This window comes from Danio rerio, chromosome 18 (assembly GCF_049306965.1).
Source record: "Danio rerio strain Tuebingen ecotype United States chromosome 18, GRCz12tu, whole genome shotgun sequence".
Lineage (NCBI taxonomy): Eukaryota > Metazoa > Chordata > Actinopteri > Cypriniformes > Danionidae > Danio > Danio rerio.
Window position 1 is genome coordinate 52,210,001 of NC_133193.1, and position 15,649 is coordinate 52,225,649.

Sequence of the window (15,649 nt, forward strand, 5' to 3'; positions counted from 1 at the left end):
GTGTCCGGCACGATCAGAACTGAACCACTCCTGAAAGCACATCTTTACAAGACTTACAATCCGTGGCCAGGGCCCCTTAAGATGCATTGGGCAGAGTGAATAGCCTTGGGTTTAAGCTGACCCTTCACCCCGTGTTGCATTCAGCCTGGACAAATAGCGGCGATGAATAAAAATGAATGGGGGTGCGAGTTTGTTATAGACGCCCCCCTCATCGGGCCTCTCTGTGCCCATGCACATGAGAAATATTGTTTTTCCCACAGCGGCGTTGACTGGGTAAACTGGATTAAGAGTCTTCTTCAGACTCCTGCGCCACATCTGTTTATCTACTGGCTTTTGGGAGAAAAGGCAATTAGTGGATGAACACAAGAGCCAACAGGGTATATGCAAAAGGACTTTTAGTTTTCAGCAACCCAGTGCAAGCACATCCAGTGAACTGCATGACATTACAAAATTTAGGCAAGGCAAGTTTCTTTATATAGCACATTTCAAACACAGTGGCAATTCAAAGTGCTTTACATAAACAAGAATAAAAGAGACAAGTGTAAGAAAATAAAAACAAATAATAAGAATTATAAAATTAAGAATAAAAAAAGACAAAACAGATAAAATGTGTTAAAATAGGTTATAAGATGATGAAACAGAAAAAAAAAACATAGTAGTGTGAGCTGTCGGACGCAGCACAGTGCTCATTCAGTAAAGGCACAGCTAAACAGATGTGTTTTCAGTCTTGTTTTGAACACGCCTAATGTTGGAGCACGTCTGATCATTTCTGGAAGCTGATTCCTGCAGCGGGGGGCATAGTGGCTGAAAGCTGATTCTCCCTGCTTTGACTGAACTCTTGGAATTTCTAGTTTATTTGATCCTAAAGATCTGAGTGATTTGTACTCAGTGAGCATATCTGTAATGTATTGAGGTCCTAGGCCATTTAGTGATTTATAGACCAGTAATAATACTTTAAACTCTATTTTGAATGTAACTGGGAGCCAGTGTAGAGACCTGAGAACAGGAGTGATGTGCTCTGATTTCCTGCTGCTAGTCAGAATCCTGTCCGTAGCGTTCTGGATGAGTTGTTATTGGGAAGGCCTGTGAGGAGGCTGTTACAGTAATCCACCCTGCTGCTGATAAAAGCCTGAACAAGTTTCTCTAAGTCTTCACTGGAAACAAAGCATCTGATTCCTGCAATGTTTTTGAGATGATAGTGTAACCCCGCCGGTCCTACACCACCCAACCCGCTCCAATGTGGGATCTACCCGGCGACCTTCTGCATGGGAGTCGGTTGCTCTACCAAGAAGACTAAAGACCATGGCCTCTAACGTCTGTAGCTAGAGCACCTTTAAAGGTCAGCGGAGAGACGTTTACCTGCACAGCACTTCACTAGCTGGCTACACTTACCCTCGTAAACCTTACTCCCATCCGGGTCATGGCACCAATGTAACCCCACCGGTTCTACACCACCCAACCCCCTCTGAGCTGGTATCGAACCGGCGACCTTCCGCATGGGAGTCGGTTGCTCTAACAAGAAGGCTGAAGACCATGGCCTCTAGCATCTGTCGCTAGAGCACCTTTAGAGGTCAGCGGAGTGAGGTTTACCTGCACAGCACACACTAGCTGGCCTAAGTTACAATAGTATGCTGATTTACTTACTGCTTTGACATGACTAGTGAAACTTTTAAGGTCTGTTTCTTTAAGAAAATCAACAATCTTCAGTGCCTGATTGCTATACAATATAAAGTGGGTCTCAGACTATGCAGGAAGACTTGCATTAAATGACATTGCTCTGCATCGTGTCTTTAAAACAGGAACATTTATTTTGCCACAGTATTTTCAATGGAGTTGGAGTAATCGCCTGCTGCTCCTGACGGTGCTTGCATTTAAATGGCTTTTCATCTCATTTTACGCTTGAACAACTAAATGAATGCTTAAGTCTATTTAGCTGATTATATTTTAATCACATTACAACATTGACGCTGTAAAAGGAACTGACTGAAATTGAAAATAGTCACATTAACCTTTCACCGGACGTTTATCAGTAGGGGAAAAAACACTAGCTGTGCATATATCCTATCCTGAACGCCACAGACAGTGTGTATAAAACTGACCCTTCTGGAAAGTCCGGGGGGATTTGCTGATTAGTTACAGTATGTGCATGTATTGTATGGCTTCTGCTGGACACTGTTGGATCCCATCGGATGAAGTGGCTGATATCTGAGCAGCAGTTGAACTGTTTGAGACAGAGCCGATGCAGAAATCAGAAGGAACTGTAACCTTCTAAGAGGTCTCATGGATAATTTAGCACACACAGATTGAAGGATTCAGCTGGAATCCCTAAATAAATCAATACAGTTGAAGTCAAAATCATTAGCCCTCCTGAATTATTCGCCCCCCTGTATATTTTCCCCCAAATTTCTGTTTACCATTTCTAAACCTAATACACTCTTTAAAAAAAGGTTTCTTGAGGTTCTATATAGAACCTTGGGGTTCTATAGTTGGCCAGTAGAACCTTTTACTCAAAAAATGGTTCAATTTAGAACCCTTTGAGTGCAAAGAACCTTTTTGATTAAAATGGTTCTATAATTTTTTAATCATAACATAATTATGTAGTAAAGATTATACAATAATTATAAGCTATAACACAGAGAGACAAAGCTTTTTGAGTCAAAACCTAATAAAATGAATGTTATGGTCAAAAACTTAATCAGTGTACAGTATGATGGGATTTTTTTCATGCAGGTTCGAACATTAGCATATAACTTATAGGCTTAGTTTATATATACTCAATGTTTAACATTTTTGACAAATTATTTTGTGAAATAAATAAAATAACCAATTTATTTAGACTGTGCAGTAACATTTTTTTATGGTTTAATGATTTATTTTAAACTAATAATCATAAAAAAAGCCCTCTGGTGACGCCATTGACAAGGACATCGTCATGGACTGGTGTTGAAGACCCTCAAGTCTGACGGTTAATTTTTCGAAAGGAGAAGTCCACTATTTCAGCTTCATCATTCAGGTATGTTAGTACATTAAAAAAATTAATTAATTATTATAATAAATTATATAAATTATAATTTATATATATATACACAAGCTTACAAATGTTTATTAAAAAGTGAAATCATTAGAATTATATTGTTGAATGTCATTAAGCTGTTAATTATGTTTACTAATTAAATAATAAAATGTAAAATGTTAGAGGTAGATCTTATACAAAGTACGCAGAGGTGCAATTTGAAATATTATTTAAATTAGAAATATTATTGTTTAAATTTAAACAATTAGAATTTTCTGCATTGGTTTCATTTTTTATTCAATAATAAATAACATTAATTCAATAATAAATAAAGAACCCTCAAATGGTTCTAAATAGAACCATGTAACTTGAATTCAAAGAACCATTTGGGGTTCTATTTAATGAACCCTTAAAATGGTTCTATTTAGAACCTTTTTGGGGTTCCATATATGAAGCGCTTGATAGAACCATTTTTGGTTCTATATAGAACAGTTTCTTTTAAGAGTGTAGTTTTAATAACTCATCTATAATAACTCTTTTATCTTTGTCATGATGACAGTAAATAATATTAGACTAGATATTGTTCAAGATACTAGTGTTCAGCTTAAAGCGACATTTAAAGGCTTAACTAGGTTAATTAGGTTAACTCGGCAAGCTATTGTATAACAGCAATTTTCATTTTTAATCTTATGTGTACGTTTAATTGTGCTTAAAATTAATAATACGAAAATAATTGCAATAGTACTTGCAAATTCATAATAGTCCATTTTTACATGACTTTTCTTTAAAACAGGGACAATATAACTGAAAATAACATGCATATTTGTGTTTGTCTATGCATCTTTCAAGGGATTGTTCACACAGAATTGAAAATATTCATTTAGTCATCAGGGGTCGCCACAGCGGAATGAACCGCCAACTTATCCAGCATATTTTTTAAACAGCGCATGCCCTTCCAGCTGCAAGCCAATACTGGGAAACACCCATACACATTATTCACACTCATACACTATGGCTAGTTTAGTTTATTCAATTACCTTATAGCGCATGTGTTTGGACTTGTGGGGAAAACCGGAGCACCCGGAGGAAACCCACGCCAACACACTGTGATCCAAACTCCACACAGAAATGCCAGCTGGCCCAGCCGAAGCTCGAACCAGCGACTTTCTTACTGTAAGGCGATTGTTCCACAAAATTTGATGATGTGTCCATCTAATTACACTGGTTTCAAGAAATCATGCAACGATTATATTATTATTAATTATAAATGTTAATAAACGTAACTATAATAACAGTTTTTATATTTTTCTTTTAAAACAATGCCATTTGTTTATGCATCTGTCAAGAAATTGTTTACTTAGAATTGAAAATAAACCCCAATTTAGTATTTATTTCACTGTATTTTTAACTGTAAAATTCTGGCTACCATTTCTTAATGTTATCAATTTGTATTTTAAGTATACTATTATGTTAGCACAACTCATATTTATACCTGAAATATACCTGTATACTTTAAATAAAATAAAAATCCCCATAATCAAAAGTTTCAACATTCAATATCGCAAAAATCTACAGCATTTCACCCCAGAGCTGACTCTCTCCTATATAAATTATGTACAATTATGTGGAAAAAAAGGGTATTTAAATGATAATAGCTTCAAAGTACACTTAGAAACAAGTACATATGAATCAAAATATTGATATTGTCATTACAAGACAAGTATAATTACTGTAAGTGTGATTTTAAAGCCTACATAGGCTCTGAGTTGGGGCCTTTGAGCCATACTGACATATAATTACATACAGTTGAAGTGAGACTTATTAGCCCCCCTGTTTAGTTTTTCCCCTAATTTCTGTTCAACGGAGAGAAGATTTTCTTCAACACATTTCTAATCATAATAGTTTGTTCTGTAGACTATCGAAAATATATAAAGCTTAAAGGGGCTAATATTTTATCCTTAAAATGGTGTTTAAAAAATTTAAAAACTGCTTTAATTTTAGCCGAAATAAAACAAACAAGACTTTCTCCAGAAGAAAAAACATTATCAGACATACTGTGAACATTTCCTGAATCTGTTCAACATCATTTGGCAAATATTTTAAAAAGAAAAATAAAAAAAATCAAAGGTGGGCTAATAATTCTGACTTATAATGTACTTCAAGTGTACTTTTCATAATCCCCTTGAATAGACCTGTTCTTTGTAGGTTTTTTTTAATCTTGTGATCACACAAGTCGACCACTACAACTAAAGCTTGTTGGCATTTGTGATTATTTTTCCTTGAAAGCTCCTTATTTAATTGTTTTTGCATGCAAATGTGATACCCGTGCACTCTTTTTCTCTTTTGCATTATACAGTATGTAAAAAAAATCCATATTGGTTTAAGAAAAACATGGCTTGAGTAAATGAGTGCATTTCTGAGCGAACAGTCCCTTTAAAGTGAAGCTACGCTGGGATGTCTCATAACACTGAGACCTTTTACTGCCCGTCTGTGGGTCTGGTCTCTAAATAAAGGCCTTGACCCTTCACTCGGGCCCCTATTAGACCCAAATAGGGAAGTTTCTGCACTGAGAGAATGGAAAGTTGCCATCGGCTCTGGGTTTTAATGTGGATTTGACACCTAAACGATACATTCTGAAGGAGATGTGAGTGATGTTTACAGAGCTGAGAGGATCCCATTAGAGCCAGACCTGACACTGATCGAAATAATCGCGATATACTTTGATGCAATATATCAAAAACAAAACATTAGATACCATAGATATCATGTCAAGCCTAGTTGTTCACAATATTAGGACACGTTCATGTGAAATAAAGAGAAGGAGAGTGTTCAGTAATGCTAACAGGCCGAATGCAGGTTCAACAGTTCAGGCCAAACACAGAAAACGGCTTTATTTCAGAGCGCATCAACAGAGCCTTTCACACCTCCGAAACCTCTAAGGGAGACAAAAACACAATTATATCCTCCTTCACGGAGGTGCCAAGCAAAAAAAGTGGGAGCTTTGTGATAATCCAGCCGTTAACCCACATATTTGACCTCGAGGAGCACGCTTGAGCTTTTATTGAGGCTTCTCTGTTATACGAGGGGCTGGAAAAAAGAGCCGGGGCCAAGCAGAAAACTATAAACATCCTTTTCTTTTCGCAATATACGAAAGTAAATCACATTTGTGATATGTAAAAGTTCATTTACAATAGTTGTTTTATGGCTTCTAGAGGCAGTAATGTGTTGGAGGTGCAGAGGTTTGCTGATTTGGACGATGTAAAGCGTTATACACTGCCTTGTTTCTTTGCATTCTGCTCACAAAGGGAAAATGGTTTGGATGTAGGGTGTGAGAATGAAATACATGTGGGTGCAAAAGCAGCTGGCAGTGAACAGATGTGTTATTCTCTGCGTTATATCCTAAAGCCAGTATACACTGTAAAAAAATGATTGCTGCCTTCATTTTTTTGTTGTTGTTGTTGAATCAAATGAACTTTTCTAGTCATCTCAACTTATATCAATCAAACTGACCACAAATATTAAGTTAACCCTTTAAGACCTAGAGGTATTTATATGGGCACCTAATGGGCCTATATTATTATTATTATTATTACTATTATTATTATTATTATTTTAAAGCAGTTTTATTGTTATTTTAGCAGTCAGCCTCAAGTGTCATGTATTATTTTAGACAGGAGAACCTGAAGCTTCAATCTGTATCATTTAAAGGTCCAGTCTAAAATATTTTTTGGTCCAAAAACATATGAACAGACAGAAAATATTACATAATTTTCCAGAAACGATTTTTAAAAAAGTGACATTTTCTAGTTATTACAAACAAAACCTCATGAAGTTTTTTTTTTTCTTTAGAAACACATGCTATGATGTTTTATGCTTTATGTTTTATGTTTATTGTTTATAGCAATTTATTTATTCCAAGGCGTTTTTCAATGGGGGGGGGGGGGGGGGGGGAGATGCATTTATTTACTGACAATGTATTTGCCCAAAAGTTCTGGGAATGAACTAAACAGAAAGATTGTTACAAAATAACAGAACACTGAAGCAAATTTGACTTTTTCCAAGTAAAATATTTTCAGTTACCACAAACAACACCGCTTACACTGAACAAATAAAAAATAGGAAAATAAGAAATAATGCATCAAAGTCGAAATAAACATGGTGCAAATCCTCAGTAAAAATAGATATAAATATTTACTATACTATAAATAGTTACAAAACTAAACTAGATTCAATATGGATCATCCTTAGGTTTTGTGTGCCAGCATGGATATGGTGTTGACCCTGCTGCTTCCCAACTTGCGTTGCAGACAAACAGCCGCACCGCCATTTGCGTCCTTTGAAAACAGCAAGGCCAGCACTCTGTCTTTGCTGTGTCACTGTTTTGTCATGTTTTTGTGCTGTTGTGCATGCAAAAGTACTTAGTATGAGAATTATTTCACTCAAAACTTTATTTTTTTTTGCGTTTCATTTAGCCGTGCGCAAATGTACAGCCTATTTCTCATTTGGGGTTGTTTAAATAGCTGATTCGTAGTCCACAAAGCGAAACATATGCTTATTGGTTGAGAGAGAGCGAGTTTGAACCAATCTGGGCATGGAGGAGGGACAATGCATCAATGCATCACGTCTGGTTCGTCTGGAGACACAAGCCACGAGCGTTCCTTTGTCAAATCAGCGTTGTCAACATTTGATGACGTAACCACACTAATTCCGGAGCCTCAGAAGGTGAATGTAATGTATTACAGCGGTGAAAAGCTGAGACTCCCTTCTTCATGTCAATCTTTGAATTGTACGGATCGGTTCAGCGGATCAAAAGTTATTAAAGATTTAAGAACATTACTTATGTTTAGCCTCGGACGGCTGTTTTGGTCTTAAAGGGTTAAACTATAATTATAACTTTAAAATGTTTTTTGAAACTTGATTAACCTATTAAAATTAGTTAAAGCAACATAAGCATACTTGCTGTCTTGACTATTTGTCATTAATTTATTTTACAGTTAAACAATTAAAGTTATTCATTTCTGCTTAGCACTGTGGCCTCACGGCAAGAAGGTCGCTGGTTCGAGTCTCAGCCGGGTCAGTAGGCATTTCTGTGTGGAGTTTGCATGTTCTCCCCGTGTTGGGGTGCTCCGGTTTCCCTCACAGTATGTCTTAGTTTTTATTTCTCTTTAGTTCGAGAATTGTCTTAATTGTATTAAAATTGGATTATTGGTGTCCATGTAAACCTACTCACTGTCATACAATGAATTGCCTGGTAATTATCCTAACATAATTAACTTTTTTTTTACCTATTTAAACCTTTCAATTGCACTTTATATTATGCCCCTTTATACAAGATGTAAAATGAGTCTCTGATGTCTCTACAGTAGTTGGTACCACCTAAAGTAGGCCTTTGGTAACCTATGAATTTGCCCGCCATCCCATCTGAAAAGAGAGGGAAAATGATGGGGAGGTGGTTGGGGTGAATGCCTTAGACCACAGGTGTCAAACTCAGTTCCAAAAGGGCCGCAGCTCTGCACAGTTTAGTTCCAACCCTAATTAAACACACCTGATCAAACTAATTGATTCCTTTAGGCTTGTTTGAAACCTACAGGTAGGTGTGTTTGAGCAGGGTTAAAACTAAACCGTGCAGGGCTGCGGCCCTTCAGGAATTGAGTTTGACACCCCTGCCTTAGACCAGTGGTTCTCAACTGGTTTGGCCATGGGACACACATTTTTACGTGGTCATCAACCCACGGCCCAAATTTTAAGGAACTATAATAAAATTTTAGGAATTATAATTAATTTTAGTTTATTTGTTAACATCCACAAGTAAGGACAAATAAATCATAAGAAAATCACCAAGACTTACAAATAATCAATATTTCATTATTTTCATTTAACAAAATGTCTTAAAATATTGAAATATTACAAAGTAAAAATGACAAATGTTTGGTTTCTAAAAGTGCTCTTGTGAGAGCACATCACTACATATGACACACTGAGGTTTGAAGCCTTTTTTTTATATGTAAATCCATACTTTACATATTCGGGGTCATACTTGCGCTTCGACATATTTGTTGCTATAATTAAATGAAATTTCACATGTCAAACGTACAGTTGTCGCTCGTGCATTTCAAAATAAGTCTTATATAAGCAAAATAAGTTAAAAATTAAACTTTTTTGTTTTTTTTGACCACACACTCCACCACCCACTGAAAATGTTCCCGCCAGTTGAGAAACACTGCCTTAGTAATCGTCATTTCGAATTTAAAATAACCTTTTTGCTTCTTTGTTTTATTACTGAGCTACAATAAAAGCCAATTATGATATAGTTAAATACTGTAATGACTTAAAATGTAAATAGAGTCACTTAACAGATGCACAAGACATATATGAGCAAATCAAAGTAAGCTTGACTATTCAATTCAGCACAGGACTTGTATAATAAATGGGATTGTTTATGTTTTCCTGTAATACGTTCAATATTAAATGTTTAAAATGATACTGCATTAGTCAAAATTATTTAGAGCAACGTTTTCTAGCTATTTTTAAATAGTAATAAATAAATTAGAAAACTACCCATGGCAAAATTAATAAATACGGTTTAGTACAGGACTCGAAATCACCCTTTTTACTTGGTAGCACCGGTGCTCCCAACTTAAAAATGAATGCGCATTACTGCAAATCGTATATTAAGGGATTTATTGTATTTGAAAACAACATCGATCAGGACTAACAAAAACCAGAAACAACTATCTAACTAATTCTGTAATGACTTGATATTTGCGTAATAAATAAAATATTAATGATGATAATGACGATGACAATAACACTAACAGTGAGTTACAATTCTCATTATCATGATGGACACTAGTGGGCGGGGCTTTTGCTCTGATGACACGTACAAAGGGGGAATGTCAATCAAAGTGTTTGACTGTCTGAATTAAAAAAAAAAAAAACACAATTAATGAATTTTTACTACTAGAAGCTGCTTATATTCACACACACAGTGTTTAAACTCCTTATAAAATTGATTTTTTGCATAATAGGCTCATTTTAAACACTCCCATATCCCCCCAATGCCCCAAAACTGACATGTTTCCACAGTCAATGTCCTCGGTTGACCTGCAGCACAATGAAGTGTGACGGAGGTGGGATTGTTACAGACGAGCAGCGGCGCATCCTTGATGAACTCTTACAAAGGTTCAGTGGCATTCTGGCCGCCTCCAAATGAATGTGAAAAGAAGGGTAAGTAATTTCCTGCTCTGTTACGGCTTACAATGACCAGTCACTAAGTCTCAAACTTTCAGGATAATCGGGAATTCCTCTCATTGCTTGAAGGATCAACACTTCCGGTGTAAGTCTAGAGAAACATCTGACCGAGTGCTGACTGTGAACAAAGACAGAGCAGTGTTTTCATGTCATTCTGCTCGGATAAAGAGCTGACGTAAAGTGCATGTAAAACGGAGAGCAGCTGTGAAGATGGAAGTGCAACACTTTTGATGCCAGGTCAAGATGAGCATGAGATGTGTGGTGAAATAGACAACTCTTTTACAAGCAGTTGAACATGCGGTCAAAGACGAATAAAAGGTTCTCACGCATCAACACAACCGGCTAAAGAAACTTATAAAGCTTTATGACCTCTTGACTAAATAGTGAGTACATATCATTTTGGGTGAACTAGCCCTTTAGGTAAGTTGTTTATATCACTATAGTTGTTGTATTATCATAAAATTACCACAACAGGTTATTTGAACTGATGAACTGATCAAATAAACACTTTAGTATGGGTACTAAAGTAGTAGTAGTCTATGGGTACTACAGTAAACTGTGGTGCATTTTAGTAGGGTGACTAAATAGTGAGTACACTTACAGTTTTGGGTGAACTGTCCCTTTAAGTATGTTATTTATATTGTTATAGTTGTTTTATTACCACAAAAGATTAATTTAATTAATTATTGATTTTTACAACCCAAGCTCATTCTGGAAACGCAGCCCTGCGGATGTTTCTGGAGACCGCGATTTACGTGGCTGGAGGTACGTATGGCCGTGTTTTGTTTTTTTTATCGAGCGAACGTTGCGGGGCGGTGTGACGCCGCTCCACTCCTCCTCTTCGCGCTCGCCAACTCACCTCCGTGTGGAGGGCTTTCCCGCCTCAACCAGTTTGTCCGCTTAGCTCGGCAGAGCGGAGGCCCGAAGGAGGAGCCGGCAACGGCGACGACCGGGATCGAGTCCGGGGAAGAGCGGTTCCAGAAATCAGGTAAGATGAAAAACAGAATCCAAAAAAATAAAAGCGAACGAGTTTGTGACGGGGCGAGATCCGAAAACGCGGTGAAAATCAGACGAGGGCTTTTGCTTTTTTTTCTGGACGGCTTTTGCAAATCGTCGCTTGGGTTTAGGGAAGGAGGAGGAGGAGGAAGGCGGCTAGGTTGGCCGGTCATTCAGTCGTTCAGCCAGTCAGTCGGACGGACGGCCGCTCTACAGCGGCCTCCGGCAGCTTTTCATGAGAGAACAGCGCAGACGCGAACGGCGCACGCTCCTGAGAGGCGTCCGAGATGCGAAAGAGCGCACAGCAGCCTCTCGCCGATTCGCGAAAACAAAAACTGCTCGATTACGTACCTCCCGGGACGTATTTCGCAGCCTCCAGAAAAGTCCGCGGGGCTACGTTTCCACAATGAGCCCGGGTTAGATTTTTACTACAGTAAACTGTGGTGATTTTAGTATTTAGGGTGACTAAATAATGACTACATTTTTGGGTGAATCTCCTTTGTTTATATCGCTATAGTTTAATAGAATAATGCAACTAAATAAAACTTTAGTATTGGTTACATTCATAGTGAGTCAATTTTCATTTTTGGGTTAACTATCCCTTTAAGTAAGTAAATAAGTTTATATCACGCTAGTTGTTATTATCACAAAAGTTTAACTGTAAACAGTAAATACAGTGTAATACAGTAAACTGTGGTGCATTTTAGTTTGGGTGACTAAATAGTGAGTCAAGTTTTGGGTGAATTAACTGTTTAAGTAAGTAAGTTGCTTACATATGGTTGTTGTATTACCACAAAATTACTTCAACAGATTAATTAAACAACTGACCTTGCGAATTAATTCAATAAACACTTTAGTATTGTTTTTTTTTCTACAGTAAACTGTGGTGCATTTTAGTGGTGTGTCTAAATAGAGTACATTTTTATTATCCATAAAGTTGTGTAAAACTTATTGTATAAAGTAATTTGTTTATATCTATTTGCTGTATTACCACAGCAGATTTTGTCAAGTTCTTTACTATGTGGTTCAAAACATAATATATATATATATATATATATATATATATATATATATATATATATATATATATATATATATATATATATATATATATATATATATATATATATATATATATAAACCTTAAAAAACACTTTAGTTTAGATTTTTATTGCAGTAAAGTGTGGTACAGTTTAGTATTTACTATAATGAATATTATTATTTACATTATTTGTATTTTGTACAAGAGACCAAATACTCCTGAAGACATAAAAGACACCCTGCTAAACTGATGTGTATTCTACTGTGGTTTTTGTATCAGCAAACTGATTGCATTAAGCAATTTGTTTATATCACTATATTTGTTGCATTACCAAAGTAGAAGTACTTTACTACATAGTTCAAAAACATTACAGTGGCTATTTACCATAATAATTGTTACATTATTAGTATTTTTAAATGACTTCCAAGATGACTTCATAAAATAAACTTAGCCTATTAAATTGACTTTGCTCAGATTCCTGTATCAGCAAACAGACATTTTCAGTAAAGTGTGGTGCATTTTAGTTTTCTAGTATAATTTATGGACATATTGTATTCAGTAATTTGTTTATATCGCTATATTTGTTGTATTACCAAAGCAGAAGTACTTTACTGCATGGTTCGAAATAGTTGTCTATATAACAATTATTACATTATTAGTAGTTTTTTACTTGAGGAACTTCCTAGATGACTTCAAAAACAAACCTTTACCTTTTAAAATCGATGATGAACTGTAATAAACACTTTAGTGTTGGTTTTCAAAAACATTATAGCAGCTATTTACTATAATATTAATGACATTATTAGTATTTTTTACATGAGGGATTCAAAGATGACTTCATAAAACAAACTTACCCTTTTAAATTGATGTGTAGTAACTATAATGAACTGATAAACTGTAATAAACACTTTAATATTTGTTTTTATTACAGTACATTTTAGTTATCAAGTATATTGCATTAAATAATTAGCTTATATCACTATATTTGTTGTATTACCAAAGCAGAAATACTTTACTGCATGGTTCGATATAGTAGTCTATTTAACAATTACAACATTATTAGTAGTTTTTTAGTTGAGGAACTTCCTAGATGACTTCAAAAACAAACTTTTACCCTTTAAAATCAATAATGAACTGTAATAAACACTTTAGAGTTGGTTCTTACTACAGTAAAGTGTGGTAAATTTTATTTATCTAGCATATTGCATTAAGCAATTTGTTTATATCACTATATTTGTTGTACTACCAAAGAAGTACTTTACTGCATGGTTCAAAAACATTACAGTAGCTATTTCCTACAATATTAAACACATTTTTAGTATTTTTACATGAGGGATTCAAAGATGACTTCATAAAAAAACTTACCCTTTTAAATTGATGTGCAGTATCTATAATAAACTGATAAACTGTAATAAACACTTTAATATTGTTTTTACTACACTACATTTTAGTTATCAAGTATATTGCTTTAAATAATTAGCTTATATCACCATATTATTGTATTACTAAAGCAGAAATACTTTACTGCATGGTTCAAAACATTACAGTAGCTATTTACTATAATATCAATCACATTATTAGCAGTTTTTTACATGAGGGATTCAAAGATGACTTCATAAAACAAACTTACCCTTTTAAATTGATGTGCAGTAACTATAATGAACTGATAAACTGTAATAAACACTTTAATATTGGTTTTTATTACAGTAGATTTTAGTTATCAAGTATATTGCATTAAATAATTAGCTTATATTACCATATTATTGTATTACCAAAGAAGAAGTACTTTACTACATGGTTCAAAACATTACAGTAGCTATTTACTATAATATTAATCACATTATTAGTAGTTTTTTCTACATAAAGGGCTTCCGACATGACTTCATAAAACAAACTTACCCTTTTAAATCGATGTGTATTCTGCTGTGGTTTCTGTATCTGTGTGTTTTGCTCCTGTTTTGTGGAGGATAAATAGGTTGATGACTGATCTGGAGAGACTTATGACTGACGGATGAGGAGCTCGACATCGCCAGGGTAAGAAAAGTTATAAACAAACTCCCAGACACGCAGAATGACAGCCTCCACAGTCCTGACATCGTTATTCCCGAGCTCGTGACGAGTCTGACGCGATTAGCACGGTCTTTATTATGACTGAGTGAGTTTTTTTATGATTGAGTGAGTGAGTTTTGCGGTGAAACGATCCTCTCTGCTCTCTACACACACTCACATCAATGAAAGAGACGCGTGGAGAACTTTCAGCCAATCAGAGCGCGCCCTGTGCCGTCTACAGAAGACAGCCAATCAGAGCTCAGATCGGAGCGGTGCGTGAGGAGCGTGGCGCATAGATAAACATTAGAAACCAAACATCTTAAGATGATGGAGAGCTTCTCGTTTTCTTGTGGCATTTTAACGGAGAGATAGTACAGCAGCGGGGATTAACTATGTATAATCGTTGCATATTTCAAGAAGATAACGATTTTAAAAGACTTTTATCTCTCTTTGACAATTGGGAGAGTTTTATTACAACAAAATTGCAGCAGAAAACGCTTGTGTGCATGGTTTAGCTATGCATATTGTGTTAACCTATATTAAAACTCAACCTTGAGATGACATTGAGTAATATTGTAAGTATGAACCACTTTGTTTGCATGTTTAGCTTGAACCAATAATAAAAAGCGTTGTTTAGCTATTTAAGAAAGTCAATTTTTTTTTATGTATTTCTTATTTAATAAATACAAATAATGTATTAGATATGATATATATGACAGATCGTGCATGTTAGGAATATATAGCTAAGGAGAAAATTAAGGGAGCACTTTAAAATTCTCAGTGTTTTTAAGGAAAATGTTAGTATTTATTTTATTCTATATTTCTTATAATTTAATCAACTTTGCGAATAAAAATAGTAAATGGTTATTAGTATTAATAAAGAAAGGCTGGCAGCACGGTGGCGCAGTGGCATTTGGCATTTCTGTGTGGAGTTTGCATGTTCTCTCCGGGTGCTCTGGTTTCCCCTACAGTCCAAACACATGTGCTATAGGGGAATTGGGTAGGCTAAATTGTCCAGAGTGTATGTGTGTGAATGAGTGTGTATGGATGTTTCCCAGTGGTGGGATGCAGCCGGAAGGGCATCTGCTGCATGCAACATGTGCTGGATAGGTTGGCGGTTCATTCCGCTGTGGTGACCACTGGTTAATAAATGGACTAATCCGAAAATAAAATGAATGAATGAATAAAGAAAGGCTCTAAATGATAACATATTAGTAAATTGTGACATTAGTTTACAAAATCCAACAGAAATGGTTATTCAAATGCAAACCTAATATTGCCTTGTGCACAAACAAGCA

The 15,649-nt window shown here is 35.6% G+C and overlaps 1 protein-coding gene across 4 annotated transcripts in view; it reads right to left on the reverse strand.

The window, feature by feature from the left end:
* Positions 1-14,532, reverse strand: part of ltbp4 (latent transforming growth factor beta binding protein 4) — a 114,532-nt gene extending 100,000 nt beyond the window's left edge. For all 4 annotated transcript variants that reach the window (XM_073929728.1, XM_073929727.1, XM_073929726.1 and 1 more), the window contains exon 1: positions 14,202-14,532. In XM_073929728.1, the coding sequence (XP_073785829.1) occupies positions 14,202-14,398 (197 nt within the window). In that variant the 5' untranslated portion in view covers positions 14,399-14,532. The remainder of the gene's footprint in view (positions 1-14,201) is intronic.
* Between the last annotated feature and the right edge of the window lie 1,117 nt (positions 14,533-15,649).